Source organism: Clupea harengus, chromosome 21, assembly GCF_900700415.2.
Source record: "Clupea harengus chromosome 21, Ch_v2.0.2, whole genome shotgun sequence".
NCBI classification, from domain to species: Eukaryota; Metazoa; Chordata; class Actinopteri; order Clupeiformes; family Clupeidae; genus Clupea; species Clupea harengus.
In genome coordinates this window covers 17,518,303-17,538,781 of record NC_045172.1, presented here as the reverse complement: position 1 = coordinate 17,538,781, position 20,479 = coordinate 17,518,303, and the positions used below count along the sequence as shown (strand labels likewise).

Sequence of the window (20,479 nt, the reverse complement as noted above, 5' to 3'; positions counted from 1 at the left end):
ATGTACCATGTAACATGAATACAACAATATGTGAATCTGTTTATACATGTCTATACATTTTCATCTTTATAAGTCTGTATTATTAAAATATCAGTTCCCATACATATTTATGATGCCTTTGTTAACGCACTGTCACGTCACAAATTTACATCTATGGGTTTCAGAAATATCTTCCATTGTGATGCTGACCTTTCCTATAGTTATTTATTTCTCTTTAACACCGCCCCTTTTTCTCACCCTGTTAATATGTTGTGTTTCTGTGTTAAGTTTATCCTTGTTTGATCTGCATTTAGCAAAGCACTGAAATTACACAAATAATCTCTCAAATGTTGATGAGCCTCACACAGAATCTTAAAAAGTGAGGTAACATTCACCAAAACTTCTTCTGTTGTCTATTCTGAATGTATAAGGCCATGTATAATGTCCTTGGGTCTAACCGTTACATGATTGCTTGGAATTGCTGGTTTACACTGGTTTCTCTCTGGCTCTCCCTTGAGAGAGTAATATTGCTGGACAGTAGTTTGGTTTGTGGTGTGTGTGTGTCTGTGTGTGTGTGACCCTTTGCCTAGACTAGTTATCTTCTATTGAAGTTGTTTTATAAATCTCTCTGTCCTTATTGCATCCTGTAATTTCACAAGTTGTAACACGTAGTGTACAGAAAGCTTGTTAAATGTTAAAATAATGCACAGGCTGTGGAATGCGTCATAATTACAGCTATCAATCTAAAATGCTATTATGTCAATTAAACTAAAATGCTTCTGTAATTTTGCGAGTGAGAATGATCAGTTCTGCAGATGTGAGGGTTTCATGAGTAAGCGTGAGTTGAATAGATAAACCAGGGTGCAAGGCTGACCACACCCTTGTTCATGCCATTCTGTCTCTCAACACTTCAGTCAGTGGAAACATGCAGTCTTTTCAGTTGGAAAGTAACACACAACAAAACACCTTGAGACAGTTTGCATAACCATGAAATTACTGTGTTACACTTTTACATATATTTATTACAGATTGATAAATAATTCACAACACATCAGTTTCCACAATATAGTCACAGTACAATAAAAATATATAGGTTTACTTTTTTTCTTAGCTTACTGATGTATGTACATCTATATATTTATTTGTTTATTTTCAATTCACAATTTTTAACACTGACTTCATATATCATATATGTGTTTTACATTGAATGTCATGTAGTTATACAGTGTAATTCTGAACAGCAGCAACATACATCAATAATTCTCAGATTGGGTGTGAGTGAAATATACTGAAGACAAAAGATTAGTGTTTTTTACACTGGCACTTTTTACCAATGACACTGTTTTTCCAGGTGAGTTTTAACAGGATCTAACAATCACAAAGCGTGTGAACAAATGTGAAAGTGGTGAACAAATTGTAAAAAAGGAGGCTGAAGGAAAGATGACTTCTCCATATTTTTCAGAATCAGCTAGCAGAGTCTCAATCAGACCACATTACCACAAACACCCCAATCACACATCGCAAGAGGGTTATATAAGCAGTAATCGACATGAAAGATATTCACTGACAAATCCCTGAACAGAAGAGCTTACAGTAACCTAAGGCAAAAGTTACAACAGTATGTGCAAATAGTTTTTTTTCTGCCTTCATTGATTCATACCTGAATGAAAAATCAGGGGTTATTAAACAAAGAAACACCATGTTTGTGCAGTTGGTATAGCGTTTCTAATCATTTACACATATGACACCAGCATTATTCAAAGGCTATTAGTCACGGAGGCTAAAACAAGAATGTATGAAACAATGTTATGTTACATTTGGCTTTGAGTTTGATGTGTCATTTTTTAACATCCCATAGTAAGTCATATACTGCAGGTCTATTGAGGCACGTTGATTACACAACCAGTGATGTTGTGGTGAACAGCCCCCTGAATAAGTCTTTCACAAAACTGAATCCGTAGATGAAACAAGCTAACACAACTGATAACACTTCTAACTAAAAAATCCCAGACCTGATCCGACTAGAATTTTTTAACCAACCAAAGCAGGTCACTTAAGGCTCTGTGGCCAAGAACCAGCGCCATCCTGAGGTCACCTGTCAGAAGGGAAAAATCCATACCCCCAGTTTACTAATCTGTTCACTCAGTTCATGGATGGATTCTTAAATCTGTCTGACAATTTAATTATCCATGTGTAAATATTTGCAATCCAATGCCTCCGTCTACCAATCTATACTAATATGAGGGAATGGATTGGTAAATTGAGAGCATGAGTGGCCAAGACTAGCCAACTATGAAAGTGAGGGAAGGAATGTTCACATACAAATAAAGAGAGAGAGAGAGAGAAGAGATGAGAGGACAAATTGTTAAATTGAGTGAACTAATTGTTATAATGAGGGTAGGATTGAACCCTTATGGTAATATAGATCAACTATGACACTTTTCCAGTTCCGTACCTTGGTGATACTTTAGGTTCCTTAAATTCTACACTCATCTGACTACTACAGTTTGTGCTTAGGAACGACCAAGGTGGTATTAATCTTTCTGTTATATTTTTTAAATAACATAGACAATATATGAGCAATATTGTTTTCAAAGAAGCTAAAAAAATAAATACATTTTCAAGTGTGAATATTTATTATGGCTTTCTTAGCTTGGGACAGTTTCTCTGTTGCTTATTTTGTTAATATGGTACTAATGAGCTCCCAAAGAGATTAATATAGCATTATGACCTTAAACATGGCCTCACAATATCTCTTAATGATATATTGGTCTTTCACATGTCATTTTTTATTTTATTTCATTTCTATAATAACCCAAATCCGTCTAAGAAGAAAAGGTGATAAATTCCAGGTCATGACAAGCATGATGTTCAAGCATGCAACTAAACTCTGTGGGCAAATCTGGTATTACATCCTCTGTGTTCGGAGCATGATTACCAGCTTATTTAGACGTATCGGATTACAATTCATTAAACGGGGCGATTTGGCCCTGATTTCTTTTTTGTTTTCACATACTCTCTGCAGCAGGATCTGGCAGCACAATAGGAATGACATGATGGTGGATCTCGCCTACTTGTTCTCAATGAGGGTTTGAACTTTGTTGACTAACTCCCGAGCCTTGACCAGAACCTGTGGGACATCATGTCGTTCGGCCATTTCTGTGGAGAAAGAATTTGAAACAACTGTACTGTTTACTAGGGTGGTCACGAACAAGGCAAGATGTGTGTCCACTGATGAAGTGAGTTGACTACTCACCGTTGAAGAATTTGATGATCTCTGTGAAGTCCATGTTATTCTCCAGGATGATATCCCGGTAGTGCTCCACGAGGGCAAGGGCGATGAAGAGAACAAAGTGGCTGGAGGACACAGACCTCGCTGCCCAGACGGTCTCCCAAGCCGAGAACACGTCATCATACACCATTTCTGAAGGGGAGACGATTAGTGTTAGGCTCAGTGTTTGCGGTTCGCTACACCATGGCATTTATTTCAACCATCTAATCGCATGAAGGTAAGCAGGATCAACTTGCTTAAGAGTGCTTTACAATGAGTAAAGAAATAGCAGAAAACAGAAGATATGGTTCAATAAAAAAAAAAAACACTGATGATCGTGTAGTGTTTCTAAGTAAAACGACTTTAAAAGACAAAATAACGATTTCAAATCAGGAAAAGACAGTTACTGTATAGCTGTAACTTACCCCTCTTGAAGTCAAGCAGAAACCAGCGGTAGCAGAAGTAGAAGTGAGTGTAGTCTCCATTCTGCTGCATCAACTCAAAGAGCTCAGAATCTAAGATCTAAGATGAAAAAGGAACACATCTTTTACTGCTGTATAATTCATTCACATGGATCCGAACTACTTTTCAGGCTTCATGATTTCCCAGAGTGAAGTCCTAGTGTAAAGACAGATGACTAAAAGAGTGTTGTCCTTCTATAGAACTATCAGGTTTCCTGCATATATACTGTACCCCAAAGCACTTCACAGTCACAGTAGGAAACTCATCTGAACACCACTAGTTTGTAGCACCCACTTGGATGGCGTAACAGCAACCATTATGTGCCCTACAACCACAACCCACTGGCTGTCTTGAGAGGGTAGTGTGAATGCAGACCAAGAATTTTGATAATCTGCAATGGGGCATTGGGATCCCCACAGGCTGCAGTTTCAATTCACTCTACTGGGCCCCCAAATCGCTCCCAGCAACTAGTTTAGCTTTTCCAGGAAGTCCCCCATCTTGGTACTGATTAAAACATGCGTAGCCTCTGAGGTGAAGTTTGCTGATTGTGAGTTACATTGTAGTCTGGGTGCAGGAAATGTGGTGGGTCACATATTTGGGTGTATTTGTCACAGCAGGTATAGAGTTTAGTCATTTTATGTCTGAGATACCTGGATGAGTGAACGCATGTTAGCAAAGTGTGAGTCCATGGCTCCCCCATGAGGGAAGTTTTGGTTCATTCTCTTCATGAGTTCAGTGAAGCAGCTGAAGGCCATGGCTTCTGTAATGGTGGATAAAAAGCATACAGTTGTTTGTAAAAACAAGTACAATTTCACCAGTAAAATGCGCTTTCTAAAATATTGATGTGCTCCTGGGTTTGACATTATAAGAAAACCTACCAAAGGTTCTATTCACAATCAAGATGCTACCCATATCCCTTACACTTTTCTTCTAAGAATGTAGTTTAGCACTAGCGATGAGCATAGATGTCTCTATTTGGCATCTATCAATTCTTTATCGAGGGAAAAGTTTTGAAATGAAACAACGTGTAAAAAAATGAACTAACCATCGTCCAGGATAACTAGCAGAGGTGCTAGCAGGTCACACATGCCCTGAACATAGCCTATCTCCAGATGCTGCCACACATAGCTGAAGGCAAAACACATTTCAGATTAGCAATTTTGATTAGCAGATTAGCAATTTAGATTAGCAGATTAGCAAAAAAGAACATAAATCATTCAGGGTTTCCTCTTCACTGTTGATGTGATAAGACTGCAGTAACCTGCACATGATGTTGCGCAGTTTTTCCAAGTTGGCCGTGGTGAAGTACCAGTAGTTCCGGTCACACCTGTGAACATCCTTTTCGATGCGGTGAAGGTTGAGCATGTACATATCCAGCAGTTCTTGCTATGAACACAAACAAGCATTGGTATTTAATCTTTAAGCATCTAATCTTTACAAGAAAATGACTGGTAATATTGACTCCATTATGCCAAACAATTCAGACAAGTAACTGTGGACTAATGCAATTATTTAAATACAATTCTTTTCACTATACATTGCATATTGCCATGGAGAACATTGGGTCTAACTATTTCACTAAATGTTTACTCGGCATGTCATGAAGTTACTAGAAACTGCCCCAACAAGAAATAGCTACTACTTGATGTTATACACAAATCCTCTCGGACAGTATGCGTGATAAGCATGTGTAAATAAAAGAAAGTCAACTGGATATCTAACAACCAAGGTAGTGTTTAGATGTTCATAAAGAACACTTTTGGTCAGTAGCACTCACAGAGTAGGTTGTACCGATGGAGGACACAGGAGAGGCCAACTCGTTCTTCAGCTCCCCTCTCACGGCCAGGGAATCTGCCTTTGGGAAGAGGCTATCCATGTCAGCGTCTTCCTCGGACAGGATGGACTCCGTGGCTTCAGGGCTCGTGTTGGGACCCACTTCCAGACGGAGCTCCAGGATGGGCATGTCCATGCCAGGCTCTCTGGGCGTGCGCTGGGCAGAGGGGGCATCCAGGGTGAGGAGCGGCTTCCCCCAGTGGTCATCAGAGGCCATACAGATCAAGGAAGTAGGAATCTCTTCCATTTCAAGGGCGGAAGGGGAGTCGTCTGAGTCGGCCAGGTCTAGGGTGGAGGACTGCTGGGTGAGGAGAGGCGGAGCTGAAACACAGCCTTCAGACTCAGGGTTGGAGTCTCTCCTCTCCAGAGCCCAGCCAAGTCCCTGCCGGATGGCTTTGATGTCTTCTGACTCAGAAACACATGTTCCCTCCATCCCTGGAGTGGTGATGTCCTCTGATTCAGAGCCTTGCTGTGCAGTCTTCTCACCCGCCTCTGATGAGGGGATCTCTTTTGTTGGTGACAGTTCTTGCTTTGATTCGGAACCCAGCTGAACACTGCTCTCAGCTGTCTCTTTTGTTAACAATGGTTCTGCTTCTTTTGAATGTGATTCTGTCTGAACAGCATTTTGGACTGTTTCTGACAAATTGACCTCTTTTGTTGGGGATGACTCTGGTTGCTTCGATTCAAGTACTGGGTGAGCAGTATTTTCATCTATTTCAGATGAAATTACCTCTTTTGTTGGTGATGACTCTGGTTGCTTCGATTCAAGTACTGGCTGAGCAGTATTTTCATCTATTTCAGATGAAATTACCTCTTTTGTTGGTGATGACTCTGGTTGCTTCGATTCAAGTACTGGCTGAGCAGTATTTTCATCTATTTCAGATGAAATTACCTCTTTTGTTGGTGATGACTCTGGTTGCTTCGATTCAAGTACTGGCTGAGCAGTATTTTCATCTATTTCAGATGAAATTACCTCTTTTGTTGGTGATAACTCTGGTTGTTTTGATTCAAGTACTGGCTGAGCAGTATTTTCATCTGTTTCAGACGAATTGACCTCTTTAGTTGGTGATGACTCTGGTTGCTTCGATTCAAGTACTGGCTGAGCAGTATTTTCATCTATTTCAGATGAAATTACCTCTTTTGTTGGTGATGACTCTGGTTGCTTCGATTCAAGTACTGGCTGAGCAGTATTTTCATCTATTTCAGATGAAATTACCTCTTTTGTTGGTGATGACTCTGGTTGCTTCGATTCAAGTACTGGCTGAGCAGTATTTTCATCTATTTCAGATGAAATTACCTCTTTTGTTGGTGATAACTCTGGTTGTTTTGATTCAAGTACTGGCTGAGCAGTATTTTCATCTGTTTCAGACGAATTGACCTCTTTAGTTGGTGATGACTCTGGTTGTTTTGATTCAAGTACCGGCTGAGCAACATTCTCGGCTGCTTCAGATGAGCTGATCTCTTTTGTTGGTGATGACTCTGTTTGTTTTGATTCAAGTACTGGCTGAGCAGCATTCTCAGATGAACTGATCTCTTTCGATGGCAAAGAATCTTCTGCCTCTTTTGACTCAGAGATTGCAGGCTCTTCTAGAATTGGGGATTCGCCGATTTGTGGTTTAACTGTTTTGGGTTCTTCCTTTTGAGGATCCTCAGATTCCTCTGTCTTCAGGGGATCATTTGCCACAACACTTGGGCTATGGTCTGTTACAGAAACCCCACTCCTGTCTTTGGGTACATCGGGAGCTTTGTCTGAGAGGATTTCGGCATGCTCCTTGTTCAAACTCTCAAACTTCTGAATTGCACCTTCAGTACATTGTGTGCTATCAGGTTTCTTGTCCATTTCAGGGGATTTCTCGTCAGCTGTTTCCGGTGTCTTTACCGGGCTTGACTCTGTTTCCTGGTTTTGTTCTGGAGTTGGTATGCTCTCCTGTAAGTTGTCAGTTCTCTCTCCTGACCTATCCAGGCCCTTTTCCTCTTCTGTCTTAGAACCCTTTTCCTCTTCTGTCGTAGAACCCTGTATCTCCTGTGCTTCAGAGCCCCCCTTTGCCACTTCAGCTTCAGCTTCGTTTTTTTGTGGCTCACGCACCAATCTCTCTTCAGAATCCACCTTCTCAGGTGCAGAAGGCTCACTCTCCTGGACGTCTGTTTCTTCTTTCATTGAAACCCTTCCTAAGGCTTCCTCTGAAACCACTTTTGCTTTCTCGGAATCCACCTTCTCCTCAGGAACCTTCAGATACTGCTGTTGTGTCTCACTACATTTAGGGTCTCTATCAGAGAGCGCCACTTCACTCTTAAGTGAGTTTATTTCTAATGCCTCACCAGAATCTGATTCCATAGCTGGGGCTGTGTTATCCTGCTCTGATGCCCTGGGAGCCAGAGGCTCACTCTCCAGGACGTCTGTTTCTTCTTTCATTGAAACACTTCCTGAGGCCTCCTCTGAAACCACTTCTGCTTTCTTGGAATCCACCTTTTCACCCAGTACCTTTACATCCTGCTCTGATGGATGGGGCTTTGGGGGGTCACTCTGTGGTGGGGTCGCTTTGGGCTGGGAGTCAGCTACGCTGGTGGGGGCTCCTTCGGCAGCTTGCTCTGGCTTTTTCGTGGGAGTTTGAGAAGCCCCAGCTCTGGCCCCAGAGTCATGGGCAGAGGCTTCGTCGGTGCTGGGGGAGTAGTCGGAGACGCCAGACGTGGTGGAGAAGTTACGAGACGACGGGTGGCCGGAGTCAGGTGAGCTGGTGCCATTGGCGAGAGGCTTGGGCAAGGGTTTTTGTTCTTCAGGCTTGGCCTCCAATTCAGGTTGATCCTCTTCATCAACAGAAACAAACACCTAAAATGAAACATAAATTGGTCAGGTTTATAGCACACAAATAATACCTAAGACAGGACAAGTACATATATGACAAAGTACTGCTTTAATGATCAGGTTGTCTGACGGACTGCTGCTTTAATGATAGTGAATGCATGAATAATTATACATGGCTGAAAAAATATGCCAGCGCTCCCTCCTGCCCCTACCTGTGCACTGCTGTTAGTGTCACTGTGGGAGGAGGCGTGGGTTTGTCTCTCAGAGGTGCTGCTGCTCTGGGACGACTGATGCAAAAGGAGGGATTACTGATAAACTACTGATGCATTGATCTTAATTTGTTCACAAATGTGATATTTCAGATAAAAATGGTCATAGCAAGACTTAAAACAATTGTCACAATTATATTCAAACATGCAGCTTAGGTGTAGGTTTTAGATCATGTTTTTTGAGAGGTGCAAATCAACACCGAGGCGTAGTGTTAAAACAGGCCATGGGAATGAACATTGCATTCTCACAAAACTCCGTACATAGCCGTTTTAACTGAAACTGAGCAGCGGTCTGACAGTGAGGTTTGTGCACCTGGTGAGGTTTAGGGTCTAAACCATGGCTGGTTTCATTTCTATATTTTGACCTCGGCTTGAGCAGGGACAGAGGGGTACGTCACTGAGCTGCTGAGGTGGGAGTTCTCACTTACGTCTGAGCTGACGGTGGAGTCATGGCGTGGGCCTCGCTCCCCTCCGGTTACGGAGGAGCACCGAGCCAAGGCGGCGGCATGCTGTTCCTGCTCACGCTGCTTCACGATGGCCTCACATCCTAACCACTCACTCATCGTCTGCTCATAGCTGGCCCGCACTTGCTCATCCACCTACACATACGCACAAGCAAACATAGATATGTATATAAACACCAAATACTAATGTATCAGCATACTGTGTATGTTAATATTACTAGAATGATGTGTTATATAACACACAAACCTCCTTCCTCTCCTCTGGGGTCATGGTAAAGGTATAGTGGCCCAGTAGGAAAGGCCAGACCTCCTTGCGTATGCTGGGGTCCACCCCTCCATAGTAGACCAGGCGCAACAGCTCCACCTCTTCATAAACCTGCACAGACAGACGGAGGACACATCACAACACAACTTCATTGCCCAACGTAGTAGACATTTTCTTTGGCTATGCCTAGACTACCTCAGACACAAATATGAGGTGACTTTTGATATTTACATTGGTGATCATCAAAAACACATCTTGATAAGCAAGCTGCAATTCAGTAAGACTCCTATAGTTTTATATTCAAGATTTAAGTTGCTGAGGTAATAAAAGACATTAAGTTTGTGGTTGAGTGTGACACACTTTATTATTACAAAAAAAGAAAAAAAGATGTTCTTTCTGGTTGTTATAATGTGTAATGCAGAATTCCCTGGACTATTCTGAAGTGTTCCAGTAATTTTCCTAGCTCTGACCAATCTACTCAGGTTGTTTCTGTAATTATAACTGTCCCTGAAAATGAACTCATATCTAATGGTTCACTACTCTTCAGTTAAGGTCAATGACTTTGAATATAAAACCTACAAATTATACACACTGCTTGTAACAATAACACAACATAAAGATATTAATAGTAAAACCTAAATAATCACACATGTACTGTATGTTCAACCTCTGGACATAATGTATATCTCAATACATCCAGCACACTTCTGTGGGTCTTAATTGTAATTTTGTGTAAGTAAGGTGCTTTGTTGGTTAAGGAGGTAATGAAGTTTTTGATTAATATGATCCCATTTAAAGAAGCCCCATTGGGACTGATCTCTTACAGAGGAGTCCTGTAGGAAGGCATTCCACACTTCCAAAGTAAGACCGCCTTTGGCATCGATGGGGAAATCGTGCTCGACGATGGAGGGGTTCACCAGGGCCGACAGGTGTGTGCGCACCGTGGATAAGTGACGACAGTAGGCCAACCCTTTGGTCAACAAGAAGAGGGACAGAACATATATTATGCAAAGATGTTGCTGTTAATATTCACAGGTACTGATAACATGTATGTCTAACAGTTGATTAGATGTTTGAACCTAATACAATACAGAGTATCCCCTTATGTAAATCATTATATAAATATTTTAGTCACATACAATATTTATGGGTGTGCAAATTACACTAGTAGGAAAAAATGGCCTCTGCTAGGTTTCAAAACAGAGGAGACATTTTTAATTCCTGTGCATGCAAGTGCTCTCGCTGTACTAAAGGATGGTGTTAATGGTGTATTATAATATGCATATATTTAAATATATTTACATTCATTTTCTGGTTAACACATGAAAAGTGTAAATATTTTGCCATATGTGACAAAAATGAATGTGTATCAGGATAACATATTGGTACATACAGCCATAGAAAGCACGAGAGATGATCTGATACCTCATGGTCTCGCACAGTAATTTCAGAGGAGCCCTGTATGTGTAGAGTAGAGAGCAGATTAACAACAATCATTTTCCTTTCTTGAGGCAATACTATTATGCAATAAAGGTCCCCCCCCCCATCCTTGTTAGGGATAGCTGCGATATGAATGTACACAAGGCATGTTTTTGAATCATCAATGTCCCTAAGTTTGAATTATGCTCTGTTTTTGACAGCTCTCTCAGATGCTGTGCGAAATTGCATCTTAAAAGAATCTAAGTAAAGAATACGTTTTAAGCTGCTATCTTCATCAGCGTTACCATGCACTGGTGGTAATTGAGATTGATGGTAGGATGTATCATTTACACTGGCCTGTCATGGTTGCAACCATCAGGAAGGCCCCCATCTGAGGAACCATTCTGGGAGCAGGAAGAGCAGGAGGACTTCCGTGGTGATGGTTGCCACAGGCTCATGGCTGGATCTATGAGCTCAGGTGCAACTGCATCAAATAGAGTCATAATGATTGTCATCCTATGCATCACACAAAATGACATTTAAATACACATGTGACTCCTGGGTGATACCCAGGCTGGTGGAGCTTATTACTCAAAAGAACATATAAACAATCCAAAACAACATTATACATGATATAGCATGAACAGAAAAAATAGCTATTCCGCATGGTGAGGGATGATGAAATCAAAGGGATTTGGAAGGGGTGAAGCAGACTGTACCAAGCTCACACGAACACGAGGAGCACGAGGTGGAGATGACGGAGAGAGGGATGGGACACGGAGGAGAGGAAATGACATCCGTGCCAGCCTTAACCCAGCCAGCGTGACAGGATGTTACCTATAAGAGGAGGGGGGGGATGTGGACCAAGTCATGATGCAAAGCTAACGGAATGAACAGAGCTTAACACAAAGTCAAGGGAAATGGTGGAATGAACCGGTCAATGGAACCAGTAATCAGATTATGGCCCTGGCATCACTTCACAGAAAACGGCAAAACACACCAAAGTCTGACTGAGTGGAAGGCAGCAAGATCCGGAAGACATAGTCCGTGGCTTCATCTTCTTCTTTGTCTGAGACAGACTCACAGGATCCGTGCGGGCTTCTTCTGCGAAGCTTAGGGAACACTTTCCCCTTTGGTAAGACACAAGACAGGCCTGTCACTGTAACCCCCACACTATTCTCTTTTGACTCTCATATATTCTTTCAATGCGTCTCACAGACTGCCTTTACATTGTAATTCAAGGGAACTCCTGACATATTACACATGACTGGTGGTATTTGAAATCGATCAGTCCTGTATGGTGAAATTACTGCTAGAGGTAGACAAGGCTGTTTCTAGAACACTGCTGCATCAACAACTTCATAACAACAACAAATATACACAAGAACAGAACTAAATCTGTAGCCTCCAGCTATAATGTACATAACATTTATTCCTATCTCATGATGAATAACAAGCTAACATGCTAACACAGGCATGCTAACCTTTCCCCTCTGAGACCATAGCGGTGGGTCCAGCTGCCCATGTGGGAGGAGTCCATTCTCCAGACAGGTGAGGAACTGCAGCAGGTGACCCCCTCGAGGGAAACGCAGTGGGGGTCTCTGAATCCCATCCTGGCTTACCAGGACCACTGTGCCTCCACTGTCCACTGGAAACATCAATATGGGGCATTTACACTTGAAACAAGTTTGTGATGAAAACTTTGTCATGTGAAGCTAATACCATTGGTATTGGTATGATATCGGTATCATATTATGAGGAGCTTTACTGTACCATGCTGATGGCAGTGCAGATAAACAATTTCTTCAAGACGGATGGTCATTGCAAAATCCCAGTATACACTGTCAAGAATAATATGATGTTAACAATAACTAACAGTGAAATCATATAGATATAGAAGAAGGAGATATTCTTGTTCTGTGGCACAGTATAATAACACACTGTGATTTTTATTGCATTTTGATCATAGTAGCTGTTTGAAGCTCAACCTTTTCTCATATTCAGGGTCTCCCATGGTCCCATTCATCAGTTGGTTCGGGGTCCACTTCAAGGTCATCAGGTCAGCTGTCTGGTGCAAAGAGAGGTACCCTGGGATAGACTCCATGTCATCCGTCTGTCATAGGAGGACCAAAGTGAGGAAGCTGTGAGAGATCTACATCATGCTAACCTCCTAACCCTAAAGTCACAATCGTTACTGTCAACAGGACCAAGGAAACTGCAAGATGTATAAAAAGAATTGTACATGGAACTCATCACAACAAATAATTTAACTATTTTATTTTAACTGTTTGAGATTCAACAGTGCCGTGTTAATACTTGATTCGCTTTTATCGATACAACAATTTTTTCTCTATAGAGCCTGGTCTTTCAGTTCGGAGTATGACCAGTCATTACCAGTCATTAAGAGACTCACATACCGGCTGCACCAGAACATTGTTTTTGCCGAAGAGTAATGTGGCACGGGAGTTCTGGTGAAGAGATTCCACATAGTCCCTCGCCCAGAAGGAGGGCCGGTCATCTATGCTTCCACTGGACTGTCTTTTTGTGATCTACAAAACAGGGCCATTGTTTTTAGTGACATGCAGCAAAATGATGATAAATATTTCAATAGCATAGAGTATTCATATTTTGTCATGGGAATTAGTCACCGTACAGCCAGCTAAAACATTTCATGCATGACATGACAAATCCAGATTATATCTGTGTGAGTATATTGTACTATCAAGTGGTCTGTAAGTTTCATTTTCCTATTGCAGATCGCACAACCCTGGTTTCCATAGCACCCAGCAAGCAAGCAAAGCAAGCTCGCTAGCGTGTTTTTCCCAAGAGATACTTAGGAGGGACTGGGATGTACCAGGGCCGGGCGTTTGGTGGGGGAGTCCTGACGGCAATGCCCACTGTGGATGCGGTGCCTCTGTACCAGCTCGTCGGCCGATGGGTCGGTCCAGAAGTGATTGGCCGTCTTGGCCTTGGTATACTCCAGAGCACAGGGGCCCACTACAGGAGCACAGATATCAGAACACCAGATATGTTAATCAAAGCCTAAGCAATAGAAGAAGTTAAATCTGTTGAATATTCAACGGCCATTACCATCTTCTGATTATGCTGAATAATTATTATATAGAAATGGATTCATTTATACCTAACAATGAAGCTAAAATCGGTCCCTCCGTAGGGTCACGCAGCAAAGCTTCCCTCTCATAGAATTTGCTAGAAAATGAGAGATTTTTTTATTACATCGCAGATATCTGCCAAAAATTAAGAAAAAATATAATCTCCATGACACGACCATGTGTGGTTGATGGATTGTTCTCTAACCTGCTGTTCTCCACCAAATAAAGTACAATCTTGTCTAGAACTTTCTCTGTCAGAGCGGTGCGAATCCACAGATATTTGATGGCCTGAGGCGACAGGTTGGGCAGTTTGGACAGCTTCTGGTTGCTGTCTTGGTTCAGTCGGGCCTGGTGCTGCCTGAGGTGGTTTAAAATGGGTCCAAGTTAAAGCTTGTGGAGCACAACACAATGTACTGACAAATGAAAACAAATAACAGGTATCAGTAAAAGATTTTACACAATAATAGAACAGTGGACACTGTTATCTATATTAATAAAGATTGTCTGTAGAATTCACATATTGTTTAGGTCTCAGAGCTGGCCATTTCAGACTGACATAAATGAATACTGCCTGATATATCGTTGATGTGTTATGGGTATTTGTCTGTACATAGATAATCCCCGCCCTATTTACTTTCTTCGGACTAAGAAAAGAGTAGAAGAGCATGTTTAGCCAATAGAGGCACAGAGAAAGACAGCCAGACAGGCAGGCAGACAGACAGGCAAGCAGGCATACTCAAACACATGACTCTGATGTGTATTCTCAATATGTGCTGTGGGCAATATGCTGTTGAAATTAAAATTATAATGTCAGTACACCCTTTTAGAAAGAAAAGTATTTTCTATTTCCAATCGCTTGTTGAATTTGTTCATCGTGTGTTTAAATGTCATGCTTAGTACTAACAAATACCACCTGAAAGGTCATTAGTTTGGCCAGATAAGATCATCCACATCTATGCTGTCATAAATTCCCAGACAGTTACATATTGGATATGGCTTGAGTCTAATTTTCTACTCCTTTCACTCTCGTCATGTGACTGGCAGCTCATACATGCTTGGATAGATTTTTAAACATGGAAAACAAATAAGTTGCTGGACTGTATTACACGAGTAAAATTAAATTGAGCTCTTTCTCTTCTGCACTTGCACTCAAAAAGGTTCCCTTGATCAAAGGTTAAGCCAAGTATTTTACAAGCCATGAATTTTTCAGTTACAGTGTCCAAGTCATTATACATTATATATACATTATATATTTCATTATATGGCATCATGTATATTGTTCTTTGCATGGATGGGGTCCTCACTTGCTCTCGATGATCTGCTCCACCTCCTGGACCTTCCGGGACAGTTCCTCGGCCGGAGCAAACACCTTCCCCACCTTCACAAACAGGGCGGCCAGTTTGTTGCTGCGCAGAAAGCCTGCAGCTCTCCGTCTCAATCCGTGCAGCACGCACGCTTCCACCACCGCTGCAGACACAGAGGTTTTCGACCAATACACAAGCATACACACAGAAACACACAATTACATAAAGTGCACACAAAAATAGCTGTTTTTTTTTGTCTTTACAGAAAACAAGTAGCTGCGTTTATGATCAATGGAAAAGCTTCACATATCTGCCCGGAGGACCTCGTAATCTTTTGAGGATGAATGCTGGTGAATCTAAATACACTGAAATCTATTGTAAGCTTACGTGTAGTTTTATGAGACCTGTTACCTCTTTATGAAAGCTATCACCTCCAGAACAGGGCAATTCTAAAAAAGGGGGCATTACACATTCTGAAATGTCAGCAGGTTTCTAGGAAGTCCTGCAGCTTTCTTAACAAACCTGTAAAATATCTCTTTGGAGGAGCAAATCTGTGGGCTAAATCTGCTTTTGCTTCTAATACACACAAAATCCACACATTTAACTGGCATATTTTTCTCTCTAACTCCCCTTCCAGAGTGGGAGGTGGTGACATGTCATGGCATTTCAGCAGAGGAGTAGCAATTTGATCCCCGTCTCGGGTCTGTTAAGTTCCGCAAATGTCACCAGCGTCATTAGTTTGACTAGAATCTCACCATTACTTCACATGTCACCTCGACATCTCACTTCCCGCAGACTCACAAACGTCTTCTGACAAGCAGCCATTCAACAGATACTGATGAGTACCCGAATGCATGAGGATCATTAGGCTTCACCAGGGACACCCAAACTGTGGCTTTAATAAAGAGGATATTTATACACAGACATGCCACTCCTGTCGAGAAGCTGGTTCACAGATGCATCCAGACTGGAGAATGAGGGTCCTACTGACTTACACCTGCTAACTGAGCAATGCTATAGTGTGATTCCATAAGATATTGGTTTGCCTCCACAAAAAGCACCACAATGGCATGATGGATGAGTGAAGCAGACTTCTAAGGTACCCAGTGGCATTGTTCATCTCATCTAAGTACTGTTTAAGTATAGACGTAGTCATGTAGGTAGTCATTTATCTCACAATTCATACAAATTGAGATCAACAAGTCCAGAGAGCAAGCACATACCACAGAATGAAATGATGTGGCTGCTGTCCTCGTGCACGAACTTGCGGGTCACTGCTTCCTCCATTATCTGTTTCACCTGTTGGGTGAAAGGGGGGGTAGAATCAGTTATTAAAATATACCATATTCAGTGTCTGACAAAAGATGCTGACATTTCTGGAGGTAGCCTAGACATGTCCTAAAGCATTTTTACAATTGAAAAATATGATTACCTATCACTGGACATTATAACCACTTATAGCGTCAAATCAGTACCTAGAAACAGAGTGAGGCACGCCTTTCTAGACCTGTAACTGTTAGCCTACCAGTTTATGTTGATGACTGTGTTACAGTTGGCTATGAAATAAAGAGGTGTATTTCGTGGTCTGTACGGACGTCCACAGCATCAACAAAAACTGTTTATGTACCTTTTTATATCACACTTAACCCACTACCTAAGCATTATATCGCATTCCAGTAAGAAATTACTTGTAATACTGCACCGTCTTCTGTCTATATCAGTAGTCTGATTCAGATAAAGTAATCAAATCGTATAAACACAGGGGCCTGGCTTTCTAAGCATTCTGTTCAGCGGTATTGAAATACATAGCATCCTATCTCTGACGCAGCTTGCTTGGTTTACAGGGTACGCTATGTGGCCTTTACGTCAGCTACAACAACATGGTTTCTGTTCATTTCGAGATTATCGATATACATGTTCTACTGCAGCATTCATCACTCACCTCTTTCTTTACGCTGCGCAGCAGCCTCTGACGAGTCTCTGTCTCTGTTATCAAACAAACAAATCAGTAGCCTATTCTTATATTTAAAACCCAAAACAAGAATCAACAAATCGCGTTCCAACGCACAGAAATAAAACATAATTTACAGTCGCTTACCTCCCATTGTCACTGACGTGTTTAGCTATTTCCTCAAATTGCTAGATCCTCCACTGCTGACTGAGAAAATTAACAAAAGCTTTTAAACGATTTCCGCAGCAATATCCTAAATGGCATGAAAAATGTCACCGTGACTCAACCTTGTCGCGGGTGTGGCTAGCTACCACGTTTGGTCACGGTGTCACCGTGTCACCTTAACTAAATATCAAATGCAGCATAAAAACGACACATATTCTTCATCCGTCCCATTGTCATCATGTATATAAGCGTTCTGAACGACGACGATTTTCCCTGCGCCGTAGGCTACCCCTTGATAGGTTGGCTACAGCGACACACACCCCCTTCACTTCACAGAACCGCCCGTACTAACATGAATCATTATAACATGTCAGTCAGAATGTTCAATTAACCAAACTAAAGAGGCGCCTTCAGAAGAAATACGTTCGGCCAAATTACATCAACTCAACACCTCACGCATGTATGTGTGTGTGTGTGGGGGGGGGGGGGGGGGATCTTGATGAAAACAATATCCAATTACAGTGATCTCTCTTATAATAAACCTGTCAATATACATAGATAGAAGGAAGATGTTTCGGAGGTGTATTGCCTGTTAAATCAAAGTCTTGGCAACGGGCAGGAGGTGTCTCCCTTAAAAAAACCTGAACAAATAAGATAAATAAATATACTCGCTCCAAGTTTCTGTCTCAATCAGTGTGTTTACATGATGGTATAATTCGAATCTTTGCTTAGTCGGACTATGCTTTCTTTCGAGGGTAGGTGCTATTATCCCAATGTACATGGCAGTGAATAAATCGAATCATTGGCCGAAAGCATGTCATATCCGATACGATAGGTGGCGCTGTTTTTATTACAACTAGTGGTGATACAGCCCTTTCCGCTTGACCTCTTCACCACTTCCAATAACAACAACAGTTGATTGAGCATGAATTGCGTCTGTTCATCGGTCCAGAAATGCGTGTTGCCTCTTGGGTTGTTTGTTTGTTTGTTTGTTTCTGCCAGGCCGATGTGTTTATAAGTTACATTATTCAAAGGTGAAAGATAAAAGGCGAGAGAAACGTATGCACATTCACACACACACACGCGCGCAAATAATGGGTTACAGCCAAAACGCATTGCCCTTCTGCAAGTTGCATCAAATTGTTTAAGTACTTCTTCGCTGTCGATTTCCAAATCTGTGTGAATATTCATAAGAGCAAGTCCAGTCAGTCTTTTGTCAGTCATCGTACTTCGTAAGATATGTCTTAAGACGCCCCATTGTACTGAATGACCGCTCAGCAGACGCTGTGGAAACGGGCAAATGTGCCGAACTTTCCAGGGCTTGATAAAGCTCACTGCATTTGGGCTGTAGCTCATTTAGCTGTTTCCAGCTCTATATCTGCATCGTCAACGCTGGGCATTAGTTGTCCGTACTCCGATTTTATAGTTTCCCCATCGTAATAAATATGCATTCATGATATTTTTTTATGACCGAGTTTGACAGGTATTGGTCAGGTAATAGTCGAGTGACAGCTGATTTCACAAGGGTGAACAGGGTTACAGGGTGGGTTACAGGGTGGGTGTGGCAGAGAGAGAGAGGGAGAGCGATGATGCACACGGATATATCAGATTTAGCGACCGGAGCAAAGTTATGTTGCTGTAACGTTGAACTCTTTGCAATCAATAAATACAGTACTTAATAGGCTAATTGATACAATATCTCCTCGTTTGAGTGTGGTTGTTTGAGTGCAATGGGAGTGTATGATCGTTATTGTCTATAAAGCAGTGTTTCTCAAACTTTTTCAGACCAAGGACCACTTAGCCAATAAAAATTCGCGGACCATTTAACTAAATATCCCCGGAACAACATGCCTCCTACCCAAGACCTGGCGCCAGACAATTGTTAGCGCACACATGATTTTCGCGGGCTCTCCTTTTGTACGTACCAGTAGGCTAGTTATAGATATGACAATGCGCAAGGCAAAGCATCTGGAACCCTGCTCCATGCGTGACTTGGTTATGTTACAAACTAGTTCGCTCACAGCCTCATACTCCCATCACACACTCAGACAGACATCACAAAACACAACGATGCGCATACTGACCGCAGTATTTCACTACCAACAGTAGGCTAGCCCACTGGCATTAATACAGCCATCCTAGTAGTCAACTTTTCATAATTAAAAGCTGTCATTATCCAACGTCACACAACACAGAATATAGCCTAGTTATCATCTTGCTGTCTCAGCGGGAGAAAAACACAGTGTTTTGAATGCAACTCCGCGACGAGATAATGCCCTATGAGGCTGAATCACTTTCTCCTTGTCTATGTTTGAGGCTTTCTCATTTAATTTTCTTTTCATAGTTCCTGTCTTAAGCCACCAATCCATGACCTTGTTAATAGATTAGACAACTCTTTATTAGATTAGGCTACTACTGGCTGTGTTCTCTTCGTTCTGAGTTGTATGTTAGAAATGTCGCAATAATTTACTTGTGGCCGTCGCGGACCACACTTCATCATATTTGATAGAATGAAGAACAAATTAGTTGTGAATACTATCACCGAGTTTGAAAGGTATTTGGTCAGGTAACAGCCCTTTAACAGCTGATTTGCTTTCTGATTTGACAGTACTGCTGTGTGTTTTAAGCAAATAAAATGTGGACTGTTTACAAGCGGGCACCTGCTATCGTTGATTATACAGTAAATACGTTGTGAAATGAAACAAAAACACATCACAGTTAAAGATGTATTAGTATTGATTGATTCACATCGATATGAATGGATGACATGACTAACAAGTGGTGGGAAATTAATATGAAAGTATTTGTTCGGTGAATTAGCGCGCTCTGTCCAAACAGTCGCAGTCAACGTTTTTGTCAACACTGGCACCACATAAGTATCGTAATTTGAACGTCCTTATACGTTTTTAAGGAGGGGTTGTAAAGGTACTCATATCTTCGGACCTCTTCTGTTATGTTTGTTCATAGTCAACAAGAATAAGCTTGTGAGACAGTCTGCAGGATATTCATAAATAAACGTGTCATTAGTATGAACAGCTGAGACAACGTATCGTCTCTTTCGTCTTCCGGGTCACGACCTGGCAGGGAGGGAGGGAGGATGGCGGCGGGATCTCAAGCATGCGCAAAGACGCAAAGTCCAGTTCCTTATCCAATTCACCGTTACATGCCGCAATAGTCGAAC

The 20,479-nt window shown here is 41.7% G+C and overlaps 1 protein-coding gene across 3 annotated transcripts; it reads right to left on the bottom strand.

The window, feature by feature from the left end:
• Nucleotides 1-972: 972 nt before the first annotated feature.
• On the bottom strand, nt 973-17,760 carry sgsm1b (small G protein signaling modulator 1b). Of its 3 annotated transcripts, none has more exons than XM_031558635.2 (25): nt 17,281-17,760; nt 17,125-17,168; nt 16,406-16,481; nt 15,183-15,345; nt 14,084-14,236; nt 13,908-13,975; nt 13,620-13,762; nt 13,183-13,314; nt 12,754-12,878; nt 12,539-12,606; nt 12,250-12,413; nt 11,766-11,895; nt 11,117-11,249; nt 10,740-10,804; nt 10,171-10,316; nt 9,329-9,457; nt 9,046-9,216; nt 8,561-8,635; nt 5,490-8,372; nt 4,974-5,098; nt 4,758-4,840; nt 4,363-4,472; nt 3,676-3,772; nt 3,236-3,403; nt 973-3,138 (listed from the first exon to the last, which is right to left on the bottom strand). In XM_031558635.2, exons 1-25 carry the CDS (start codon nt 17,285-17,287, stop codon nt 3,050-3,052), a joined length of 5,547 nt encoding a protein of 1,848 aa, XP_031414495.1. In that variant the 5' UTR covers nt 17,288-17,760; the 3' UTR covers nt 973-3,049. The 3 variants fall into 3 exon arrangements, with proteins under 3 accessions (XP_031414495.1, XP_031414496.1, XP_042558768.1); XM_031558636.2 differs by having other exon boundaries at nt 11,123-11,249; XM_042702834.1 differs by lacking the exons at nt 13,183-13,314; nt 13,620-13,762; nt 13,908-13,975; ... (3 more) ...; nt 17,125-17,168; nt 17,281-17,760 and adding an exon at nt 11,485-11,602 and having other exon boundaries at nt 12,754-12,775.
• Nucleotides 17,761-20,479: the final 2,719 nt, after the last annotated feature.